The 12,979-nt window shown below is 39.2% G+C and overlaps 1 protein-coding gene across 5 annotated transcripts in view; it reads left to right on the top strand.

The window, feature by feature from the left end:
* The window catches only part of LOC134799860 (carboxypeptidase D-like), a 68,702-nt gene that overhangs the window by 53,050 nt on the left and 2,673 nt on the right, over positions 1 to 12,979 (top strand). For all 5 annotated transcript variants that reach the window (XM_063772262.1, XM_063772265.1, XM_063772264.1 and 2 more), the window contains 5 exons: positions 1,688 to 1,812; positions 2,358 to 2,530; positions 4,483 to 4,618; positions 9,179 to 9,390; positions 11,322 to 11,421. In XM_063772262.1, coding sequence (XP_063628332.1) covers positions 1,688 to 1,812; positions 2,358 to 2,530; positions 4,483 to 4,618; positions 9,179 to 9,390; positions 11,322 to 11,421 — 746 coding nt within the window. The remainder of the gene's footprint in view (positions 1 to 1,687; positions 1,813 to 2,357; positions 2,531 to 4,482; positions 4,619 to 9,178; positions 9,391 to 11,321; positions 11,422 to 12,979) is intronic.

Genomic DNA, 12,979 nt, shown 5'->3' with positions numbered 1-12,979 from the left:
AGGATTCCAGTGCTAGTGTGAGAGTAAACGGATCGTACACTGAGTGGTTTAGCATCGAGAAGGGTGTTAGGCAGGGATGTGTAGCGTCACCGTGGCTGTTTAATCTGTTCATGGATAGTAGTTTGCATGATTTGAAAAATAATGAATGTGGGCTGAGAATGAGTGCGTTATCCGTCAAATGTCTTCTTTACGCTGATGACCTGGTATTGCTAGCGTCATCGGGTGACGAGTTGCAGGAGATGGTAACTGGAATGCATGGGTCTTTTGAAAGGAAAGGAATGAAAATAAATGTAAGCAAGACGAAAGTAATGGTATTTGAAAAGGAAGAAAATATGACAAACTGTGAAATTTCGATTGGGCAAGAAAGAGTGGAACAAGTGAAAGAGTTTGTGTATCTGGGAACCTTGTTCACTAGGGACGGTAAGCATGATAAAGACATTGAAAGGAGAGTGAATGCTGGAAATCGTGTGAATGGGGCACTTAACGCTTTTATGAGTAGCCAGAAGGTGTCGCAAAAAGCACGGTTGGCTGTTCATAGACGGGTGTTGGTGCCTACACTTATGTATGGTAGCGAAAGTTGGGTATGGCAGAAGAGGCATCAGAGCCAAGTGAATGCAGTGGAAATGAGAGCGCTGAGAAGTGTGTGTGGTGTGAGATTGCAAGATAGAATTAGGAACAGTGTGATAAGGGAAAAGTGTGGACTGAATGTAGATGTAGTGACAAAAATTGAGAAAGGTATGTTGAGATGGTTTGGACATGTGGAAAGAATGAGTGAAAGAAGGCTAACAAAGAGAGTGTATAAGGGAGAAGTGGAAGTGGGAGTTGGAAGGGGTAGACCTCGGCGGACTTTCTCTGATCACATGGTCTAATAAAACATGGTCTTCTATTCCCAGAGTGACACAGGCCTACGTCACAATAACATGGCCGCTATATATAGCGCTATCGCATATTATCATATAGCGCTGTCGCATGATGACGTAGGCTTGTGTCACCTAGAAAAGACGGGAATGGAGTACCAGGCGGAGTATATTATTATACCATGTCTGATCAGATCGGGGAAATCCTGAAGAAAGGCCAGGTCAAGAGCACCCTAAACCGGCGAGCGTGTATGAGGAATGTTATGAAAGTGAAGGAAGCGAAAGAGGTATGTCAGGATCGTAGCAAGTGGAAATCCGTGGTCTCTGCCTACCCCTCCGGGAAATAGGCGTGATTATATGTATGTAGTAGTAAAATACTTAATTGTACAAAAAGAAACATAAAACATGAAAGAACACAAATTATTAGTACAAAGGCGAACTTATCCCTTTCAGGGATCTCTTCCAGTTAACCCTTGTGCAATTATGTATGTTATAAAAAAAAATAATCTATTATGAAATGAAAACGTTGTATAAAATGTTCGTAAATTCGTTAGGCCACGCCGACGTTGTTAAAATTTAAATCAAGTTTTTTATAAGTAAACGTGGGTCACGCGCACCCGAGCTGCATACATCGCCATTGTTAGTAACTCGGTACTACTTACTTGAAACATGTCTTATTTGAAATGTTTGTAATTTTTGGGCAGTTGTGTAAAAGTTTGTGACAATCCTACTGTGTTCGTGTGCGGCGTCGGCATTTACGCAAACATCAAAGGCGTCGGTCCACTGTTACTTTTAACACTGTGCAATAAAGATTTATATATATTTTTCAGGTACAATACGCCGGTGGTATCGCTGGGTCTGAGTTGTTGCAAGATGCCGAGCGAGAGCGACATAGCCTACGTGTGGAAGAGCAACCTTCGCGGCATCATGAAATTCGTCGAGCTGGCTAACACTGGTAACAATCAGTTTTTAATTATAATTCCATGTTTAGAAATTGTCCATTTGATTGAGAAAATATTGATTTAGGATTAAGAATAAAATGTAAATTTGAACACATTATTTAGGTGTGGACCTCTCGGCGGGTAAAGGCCTCTTCCAGGCATTTCCAATTGTCTCTATCGGATGCTATTTCTGCCCAATTTTCCCCGGAAATCTCCACGATCTCGTCTTTCCATCTCCCCTTTGGTCTTCCAGGTCTGCGGTCTCCGTCTGGCCTTTTCCATGTAGTCGCTCTCTTTGTCCACCTGCCATCTTGGTACCTAGCCACGTGACCTGCCCACTTCCATTTAAGGCCTTCCGTTTTTAATTGATATTACAACAAATACTTAATTTTCACTTGGAAATTTGGCAGCCAAAAACGGCTTCAAAGTTTTGAAGTTAGCAATAGAGATCTATGAAACTTCCCATACGATAAAATTTTGCGAATGCTTTAACTGTGACAGACGGTTTCGTGTAACCGACCCTAGTCCATTTTTTTCTTAATGTTTTTTTTTTTGTCAGGTATCCAGGGTTACATAAAGAGTGAAGATGGCGGCCCGGTGCGTGACGCCACCGTCGTTGTTAACGGTTTCTCCCGTCCCTACCGCGCCAGCCGCAACGCCGCGCACTACCGCGCCTCACTACCGCCCGGCGAATACCAGGCTGTTGTCTCTGCTAAAGGATACGTTGACCAGGTAATTACTGCTCTAGGTACGAGTATATGTATGACTTGACTACTTCGGCCAAAACTCTTGGTAAGATACTGAGTTGGAACACACACTACAAAATACGACCTTGTTGCGACGGGGTGGAGTCCACATTTCTCTTTCCTACCGCGCCAGCCGCAACGCCGCGCACTACCGCCCGGCGAATACCAGGCTGTTGTCTCTGCTAAAGGCACAGACAAGACATCCTCCAGACTGAGCATAGTAGCTCTACCCCCTCTGCCACAATATACGGTAGTTTTACTCCATTTTCGAGTCGAAAGTGTCTTTGTGTGACGTCCGTGTCTTTGAAAGGACCAATCACGGCACGGGACCTCGCTCACCTCGTCCCCCGCACCCCAGTATTTTTGGCAGCATTGGTTTCATGAAATAATTGCTCTAAACTCCGTCTATAGGATTCCTAGTCTATGGCTAAAGGATACGTGGACCAGGTAATGTTATATAATCTCCAGTGTATAAATCCAATACGGGCGAATATTTAAACGGTGGTTAGCATACGACCTAAAAAGTATATTTAGATAAATTTTGCTTAGAAATACAACGGCCCGCAATGTAGAGCAAAACACACTAGTTAGTTACGAGATATGAGCTTTTTGTAGCTTGTTGGCAGTTTCTATAACAAGCTCGTATCCGTAATCTCATGTCATGTCATGTCTCGTAATGTTTGCAGTAAGTACATTGCCGATTTGCAAAAATGAATTCTGGGGTCATAAGTAAGTGTAACTTAATAATTTCTTATTTAATGATTACACGCATTAATTCTATATGGTTGTTTAATTTTGGTTTAATTTATTGACCAGTGACCAATGCTCGGAACCGGTTTTTGCTTCATAAAAAAAATACCGGTATTATTACGTTCTTTTTCGTTCTTTGGTTTATTATTTAATTTTTCATGGGACAATCGAATAATACGAAGTTGTTAACTAAATACATAATTCAGTCCAACGTAAAGAGCAGAAAATAATTGAAATATTGGGCTATTTCGGGTTTTACAAAGAAACCGGTTCCGAGCCCTGCCAGTGACCCTTCAAATTCACCCGTCTTCGAAAAATCGAGAACCATATACATACAAACAAAACAAAGAGCCCTTGCGAAATTTTACAGTCGGTAAAGATTGTTTTTTTAGGATCATATTCCACCCAATGTCTTGATCCAATGTTATTGCGGCTCGCTCTCTCATCAAGCAAAATGTGAGACGCAATACACATTGGACCAAGAAATTGGACAGGTGGAATAAGCTCACCGCCTTATTCATAAACGTTTACCAAAGTTGACAAGCCGATAATAATCATTTGTCCCTTTCCGACGTATTGGTATGATGGAAAGGGACAAACGATTATTAGCGGCTTGTCAACTTTAGTAAACGTTTATGAATAAGGGGATTAGACATTAGCAAAGAGAATAGATAGTATAGAGGGGTCCTGTCATAGTAAATTTTGTAGTCACAGTAAATTTACTGCCATCTATCGACACACGACTAAAACTCAAAATGAAAACGTATAAAATTATCAAAAAATGTATATATATGAATAAATGATTTTATTATTTTTATATCATTTTGACCCATGTTCATTCACTGATATCTATGTGTTAAAATTGTTAAATATGAAACGGTGTCGTCACGCCATCTAGCCGAGCATAGGCCAAAGGTGTGTGCGCCATCTATCCGAGAATGACTTTTTCTTGATTTCCGAGGCACGTTTTTTTCTTAGACTTTATTCATCTTATACGAAGTTACATATCGATACCTTTGGGTTCAATTGGCGTAAAGGACATTTTGGCGAAAATTAATTATATACCATATAATGTATATATATGGTATATAACTAATTGCTAAGCCAATTGAACCCAAAGGTATCGATATGTCTTTGACATTAGTGAATGAAGGTAAATGTGTAATTTACTTATTTCATGACCGACAGGCATTGACATGGCGAATCATAGAAGGAGAAGTGAAACAGAGAGACATCATACTGCACCGTACCAACACCGAGATACCGGGAGGCACTTACGACGACAAGGACCTGTACAATGACCCCAACACGGTCTATATTTCAGGTAACGCATTAATAGTACATTATTGTCGAGGCTCGGAAGTAGCTACTTGCAGGCTGAGGATTCGTTTTAAACGGACTACCTTGGGAGTCCGTTTAATTGAATCCGAAGCCAGCAAGTAGCCTTCCAGCCGAGTCATATATAGTGTTTTTCTCAAAAATGGTGCAAGAAATATAAATATCATAGAAATATTTTACAAAAGCAACGTTCTTACCTATATATTTTCACAGATAAAAGCACTTGCCGCCTTTTTATTTTTTTAATAAAAAACTAGAAGTGTATTTTTCTGCCGAAAATACGCCAACCTATTTGAGACAGCTAAATAGTCGCGGTACTAATCATCTGTTTGGCTGTTTCATTTGATATGGCCATTTCAAGTTTTAAAAAGTTTGGAACTCGACAAATAATGGAATTTGTATGCAACATTGCAGTCCCAAATGTTACCTTTTATTTAGCTAACAGTAAATAATAATAATGATCATTTAATAATGCCTATCAGTAAAAAAAATGTGATATAAGGCAAGCTGCGCGTAAGGTTGCAAAAAAATAACATGCTTAGAATAAGTAATATTTCGTTCATCAATCTTACCTTTAGAACTAACTAAACAAATGGAGTCTTGTATCCAAATATTAAGATGATTCAATTCATTTCTTTGACAATGCTGTCATTTATCAAAAAACGATAAACTAACATTTATAATTTTAAAAAAAACATAACCGTGTGTGTGTCAGCACCGACGCACGACTGGAGTTTACTCTTTCAAACGGTTATAAAATACAAAATGAACTTTAAGATGAAAACCAAAGATAATATAATCACTACGTATGAAAACTCCGAAAAATTGACAGTTGTTGTTGACATTGAATTTAAAGCGTTTCCATACAGCCGTTGCTAAAGGGTGCGCAAGATAAGTTGCGCACGAAACATAACGTAGCCTGTAACGTATACATTTTCATACCCATACTCATATTTTCATATATAAATTAAATATTACTTAACCATATTTTTATTGCAACCCGCAACTTGCCTTATTTTTTTACTTATCGACTTTATTAAATGATTATTATTATTTACTGTTAGCTAAATAAAAGGTAACATTTGTTTGTAAACGAAATTTTAAAGTGTCAAGATTTGCCGACAGATGGCGTTGCATGTAGATTAGTTGCCGCTATCGATGTGTCGACGTAGTTTGAATAAACACTTTCTGATTTTCAATGTAATTGTCTTCTAAAAAGTAAATGGGTCATTAAATAATACTATAAATATTTTTGAAGTGTTCTTGTTAATTTCACCAAGAACGCAGTAGGAATTGCGAGTGGCGTATATGGGGCATTCTCTATGAAAAGGGACCTTATTGTCGATGGCGCTTACGCCGCACAGCGTCGCGCGGCATTGTATTTATATCGGAGCATCGTTAATAATGGCGTAAGCGCCATCGACAATAAGGTCCCTTTTCATAGAGAATGCCCCATATACGCCATTCGCAATTCCTACTGCGTTCTTGGTGAAATAGATAACGTCACATATATGGGCCGTTATAGTTTCGCCATGTCCGTCTGTCTGTTCGTACGCGGCTTTGTTCAGTGATCATTATTTGTTAGGCTTTCTAAGCTGAAATTTGACTTAAATATGACTTAAATATACGCCGACAAAGTCATAAAATAAAAACTAATTCGGCCACTTTGCCGAATATTCGGAATTCGGCCAAATATTAAGTACTATTCGGCCGAATACTTATTACACCTACTTATGAAGAAAATTTGTTTGCACACATAAAGTGTGCCGCAAACCATTAAGTATATTTAAAATGTATTCTTGGGAAATCTTATACCTTTAAACTAGCAATTCTTGAATATACATTTATATTTTTCGGGGATCTCGGAAACGGCTCTAACGGTTTTGATGAAATTTGCTAGATGTTGGTTTTCGGGGGCGAAAAATCGATCTAGCTAGGTCTTATCTCTGGGAAACGCGCATTTTAGAGTTTTTATAGGTATGTTTTCCGAGCAAAGCTTGGTCTCCAGATATTTATTATTAATGTACAATTTTTGCGCGTTTAAAAAGTTTACTCCTTGTGAATCGATTTTCATATATAAATCCCGGGGTTAGGGTTTCTGGTTTCTCGACCTTTTTAATTTCTCGAGGCACGGGAATTCTCGTCCAAGATTTCTCGAGTATCTCGAGAAATTCTGAAAGTATTAAAAAACACTATGTTATTTTCATTTTTTTGCTTTATTACAAATCAGACTAATAGGAATCGTACCTAGGAGAGATCAATAATCAAACATAGGGTAAATTTTTAGAACAAACAAAAAAAAACTATAGGTGCAGGCGTGCGCGCCGATGATGTGATATGCTATAGTGTATTTCTTTAGGTATTTAACAAAATTTTATCAAACCACAATACTAATGGTATTTTATTAGGCAAGAATATTCAAGTCAATAAATTTAACTCGTTGTGACAAACTTACAGAAGAACAATGAAGCTGCTAAAATTGAGATATTTTGCTAATAGGAATATATCGGGAGTATTTGTTTATCAATAGTAATTTAGTATAGTTGTTATTACATGGCCCTATAATTCGTTTTTTAGCATTAGAAAGAAGATAAGTGATTTTGACGAGTCTTTTTATTGAAAAACAATTTTGAAAATTAAATCACCCCAAATATGTGAAAATTACAAATCACATACTTACGACAGAAATGATAAAATTTATTAATTCATAATAACACAGGTCAAAAACACAGAAATACATTGTCAAAAATTATACAATTAATAATAAATACATACATACGATAGTTTACATTATTTTGCTTTCACAAGTAATAGTTACTAATTTATTTTAAAGCGTTTTTTAATAAAAAGACACGTCACAACAGTTCAAAAGTTTCAAAACATGATAATCGGTTGAAGCCAGAACGATAGGATAGGGGAGTTTTTTATTTGGTTGGTTAACTACCTAATAAATGTTTTAAGTACCTGAAAATGTAAAAAAAAACACTGTTTAGGTACATTTAACTACACCTAAACAATACCACTATAGATACATCACGTGTTTTCTTTTTACTTATCACAAGAGATTTATTTCTCCAGTTCTCGAAGCTTTGAGTGTTTTTTTCCCGTCTCGACTTAGGACAAATTTCTCGATATATCTCGCCTCGAGAATTCTCGAGCAGAAACCGTACCCGGGGTATGAAAATGGATACAGGTTACGGTATGTTTCGTGCGCAACTTATAGACTAACTTATACATACTGTACCTTAAACTGTTTTTTGACAAGTTTTCACAGACAATAAAATATGACATTGATGCATCAAGGCGGTTTGTTAACAAGGGCCTACCGGTAAACGCGAAAATCGAAATTTAGTTATCTGCCTCTTTATCGCTCGAATATGCAAGAGTGATAGAGAGGCAGAAACCGAACTTTCGATTGTCGTGTTTCACGGTAGGCCATGTGATTGACGTAGTGACGCATTACGTGTCATTGATGTTTGTTTACTGTATGTGCTAGTTGTGCCATCTACGCAAAGCTTTGCCTAATATTCCCTATTTCAACAAGAACTGTCAATTTTTCGGAGTTTTCATACGTAGTGATTATATTCTCTTTGGTTTTCATATCTTATTTTTTTGTATTTTATAATCGTTTGAAAAAGTAAACTCAGTCGTGCGTCGGTGCTGACACACACACGATTTTTTTCACCTCAGCAGCTCGAACAAGGGTACTTTGCTACTTAAAAACAGTGAGCCAAATCGCATTTTGCTCTCGGGTTGAGACAAAATGCCCTTCAAGTGACCTTTATATTCAAATGTCATTTCAACATGCGGGGTCTAATTTTATTATTAAGCCTCTTTATTTCCGTAATGAACTATAAATTAAGTACATATTTAACATGCATAACATAATTATTAAATTTATACATTGATTATTAAATTGTAATCTAATCATGATTAATTAACTTAATACAAATTTTTGTTCCGTGCAGAAATCAAGTTTCATTCTTTATATATAAATTACATTATTCTATCACTATAATAATTATGTTAAAGCGGTTATAAAAAAAAACTAAATTTATAAAAATATTAATACAATTAATTATTAAAATCCTTTATAGGGTCTTTATAGGGTTTTTAGGGGTAGGGTTTATCCTTTGTACGGTCTTAGGTTAGGATTTTACAATGTGAGTATAATAGTAAAATATAAAAACACTTACAAAACATTACAAAAAATATATACACACATTATAAAAACCCTAACTTAGGGTGCCGCCGCAGATAATTTTTCAATATGGACTCCTTAACGGGTAAAGGCGGGGTCTAATACAAGTTAGAAATACTTGGATTCTATTATCTCTGTCCCTTTCACATCGTGAGCAAAAAGAGACAAAAAAAAGTTCAAACGACATTCAACGGTATATTGAAGAACTGACAGCCGTTTGTCTTATAATTCTATCTGTAGTGCAAAAGTAGTAGATACGATTCAAAACTTGTCAAAAATCGATAAAAACCTCGGGTAGCTCCTTAAAAACATCCCGTATCCTAACTTTTAACCTGTATGTTTCAGGTCTAGCCCTCGACCACAACAGCGTACCGCTAAACACAGCCAAGCTACTAGTCTACCCGCTCGGCACCAAAAAGCTGGTCGACCCAGTAGCTACAAATGCTAGTGACGCCAATGGTCGATTCGTGGTCAGCCTACCGGTGACGTACATGGGCAGAGAGGTGCTTATGACTGCCGAGAAGGACGGATATATCTCTAGACAGAGACACGTCATGGTAAGTTTAGCTACCTTTGTATTGAGACTACTGGCGCGCTCGGTAGGATAACTATAACGTCCAGTATGTTTAGAGATACAAGTAGTATCGATGATTCTAAAACGCTTGTCGACCCCGTAGCTACCAACACGAGAGAAGGACGGATATATCTCTAGACAGAGACACGTCATGGTAAGTTTAGCTACTGTATTGAGACTACTGGCGCGCTCGGTAGGATAACTATAACGTCCAGTATGTTTAGAGATACAAGTAGTATCGATGATTCTAAAACGCTTGTCGACCCCGTAGCTACCAACACGAGAGAAGGACGGATATATCTCTAGACAGAGACACGTCATGGTAAGTTTAGCTACTGTATTGAGACTACTGGCGCGCTCGGTAGGATAACTATAACTTCCAATATGTTTAGAGATACAAGTAGTATCGAAGATTCTTAAAAGCTTGTTGACCCAGTAGCTACCAACACCATTGACCCTAGTGGACGTTTTGTTGCATCCCTACGGGTGACGTACGTCGACGTCTTCTTCTTCTTCTTCTTTATTAGGGGCTATATAAGGCTCCAAAGCCTATGTATCACTGCGACCATTCCTGATCTATTGTGATCGCCACCTATTACAACTCTCGATCCAACCCTGCAACTTCGAATAGCTGCAGGATCCTTTTGGTCTCGAGAGACTTTACCTCCTCCGGGCGTAATATGTGTCCGCCCAAGATTAGGTCACGAGTACGCATTAGGCAAGGGCACTCTGTGAGGATGTGCAAGGGCGTCTCCTCCGCCTCCATGCAGAGTCTGCACCGCCCTATGTCACGTTTCCCCATGGTGCGCATGTGCTTATTTAGGCCGCAATGCCCGGTAAGCACCCTTACCAAGTTGCGCAGTTGGTTCCTAGACAGCGCTAAGGCGTTCGAGGACGCCTTTTTGCTGAAGGCCTTGATAAGCGCTTTGGAATGGTTCAAACCTGTTGTTTCTCTCCAGAGTTGAATGGTTTTGTAGTGACAGTAGGTCTTTAGGGTGAGCCGCGTTAGGCTTTTGGGGATACCACAAAAGGGCTCAGGACTGTAGTTCTTCCCCTTAGCCCCTGCTCGCGCGAGTTCGTCGGCCTTCTCGTTTCCTACGATACCCGCATGCCCCGGGACCCAACGTAGAACAACCTTGTTCCTGGCTCCAAGGTTGTTCAATAGTTGCCTGCAGTTCTCAACCAGCCTCGATGTGGTGACATCGGAGGTTAGAGCTAAGAGTGCCGCCTGGCTATCCGAATGGATATAGATAGTATGGTTGCCGTAGTTGCTTTGCAGATTGATTGACGCACATTCTAGAATGGCGTATACCTCTGCCTGGAATATAGAGCAAAAACGTCCTAGGTTTAAGCTGATGCTTTTCCTAGGCGCTTCACCGTATACTCCGCAACCTACTTCAGATCCGGATTTGGAGCCATCAGTGTACCACCTCAGGCTTCCTTCTTTCCACTTAATTTGACTGTTTGACCAGTCGACGTCAAAGATATGTTTACATTTTTCGCCTTATTACAAAGGGGTAAGGTGCAAAAGTGTAAACATATCTTTGACGTCGACTGTACATGGGTACAAATACAGGTGAAACTTACAAATTAAGGCGCAACATGAGATGGAGAGCCTGTTAGGGTATTGCAAAACTATAAGTAAAAACATACACACAAAAAATCGATAACAAGAATAAATAATAGAACTAGATTTACGAGTATCTAAGTGAAAATAATCTTGTATGGAATAAAAAACAGTTCTCAATTAAATATTTTTTCAAATTGTTAACAAATTGACCATATTTTTCCTCTTTGGTCATCTCTTTAGGAAGGTTATTAATTTATAACGCAATTATTGAAATATTACATACACATATAAACAGAGGTCATATTCATTCGTTTATGTAACAAATTAACTTGAAATTATTTCAGATAAACAAGAATGAGAACATGACCCCCAAAGTGCTTTTCAAGTTGGAATCCGACGACAAAGTCCTCGGCATGTCTCGCCTCGTCTTCGTCATGGTCGCCGGTAAGTACATCATACAGTACGAGGGATGGGCGGTCAAACCCGATAAGTCTAGACATAGACTAGGAATCCTCTAGACGGAGCTTAGAGCAATTATTTCATGAAACTGATGCTGCCAAAAATACAGGGGTGCGGGGGACGAGGTGAGAGAGTCCCGTGCCGCGATTGGTCCGTTCAAAGACACGGGCGTCACACAAAGACACTTGACTCGAAAAAGGAGTAAAACTACCGTATATTTGTGGCAGAGGGGGTAGAGCTACTATGCTCAGTCTGGAGGATGTCTTGTCTGTGAGTTTAGATATTTTGTCACTTAAATAAGAACTCTACACACGTCACATAAAGTTCTGATTTCAGAAACCCATTTACACGACTTCTCGGGTTTTACCGCACACCCTTCGCTATGCGTTTTGTTATAGAGTGAGTCTTCTGTACCTAGTACTATTATTTATTCTGTGTTAATGTTTACATTGATATCGAGGTCTACTAGCGCCATCTAGTTGGTCCGGTGTGAACTAAGCATAAGCTTATTGATGTATTCGGGAAAGTTCGCTTTACAACATCCATCATAATCCAACCCCGATATCACGAAAAAATAGAGTCGATTTTTGAGACGAAGTCGCATCTGTGAGGCCCTTTTCTTTCACAGTGCCCGAAGGGGCCTCGCGCGAGGCCCCCCTTGGGCCGCGAGGCCCCCCTTAGGCCGCGAGGCCGTGGGCGACGGCCCACTTCGCCCCCGCCTAGCTACACCACTGAAGGGTGGTATTCCACCTATCAAATTTCTTTGTCCAATGTGTATTACGTCTCATATTTTGCTTTAAAGAGAGAGTGAGACTAGGCTTGTGTCGGTCATGAACGAAGAACTGTTAAGAATGAAATCCCATCAAGGACCGAAAGGAACTAAATCTTTTTACACGCTCCTAATCGGTCTTTAGGTCCTTTAGTTCAGTGGAATTGGTGAGCGCTTGACACGAGTGAAACAGAAAATAGACTGAACGAAATGTTCACAATGACGCTGGCACGAGTGCGAACGAGATAAAAGAATGACAAACAGTCCTAAGAAAAGTATGAAGGAAAATCAAGTAATTGTTTTTATTGTGTCAAGCTTATTAATATTTAACCGTCATATAGTATCATAGAACTTGAATCGTAATTCAGTTGCCAAAGATTAAAAAAAACTACTGTAAAACCGATCACATTCATTCCAGCTCTCAACGAACGAACTGAACTAAAGGAACTAAAAGACCGAACTAGTTCGTTTGACCGATTGACTGAGAGCGGAGCGCTCTCTGTAGTGACCGAGCAGGCACAAGCCTAAGTGAGACGCACTGACATTGGACAGGTGGAATACCACCCTAAAAACAACGATACTTTTCTTAATTACTGATATTACGCTCACTGAATATTCTTATTATACAAGAGCGCTCAAAAATAGACAAACAAGCATACGGCACATGGTAATGTGTCTCGTATTGAACTAACTTTATGTCGGTAGGCATCCCCTAGAAACTGAGAACGACAGACGTTAGCTAGTTCTAAATGATTCCCAACGCCATCTAGCGAG

This window comes from Cydia splendana, chromosome 19, assembly GCF_910591565.1.
Source record: "Cydia splendana chromosome 19, ilCydSple1.2, whole genome shotgun sequence".
NCBI lineage: Eukaryota > Metazoa > Arthropoda > Insecta > Lepidoptera > Tortricidae > Cydia > Cydia splendana.
Note: the sequence above shows the minus strand (reverse complement) of the source record. Positions and strands in the feature narration are given on the sequence as shown.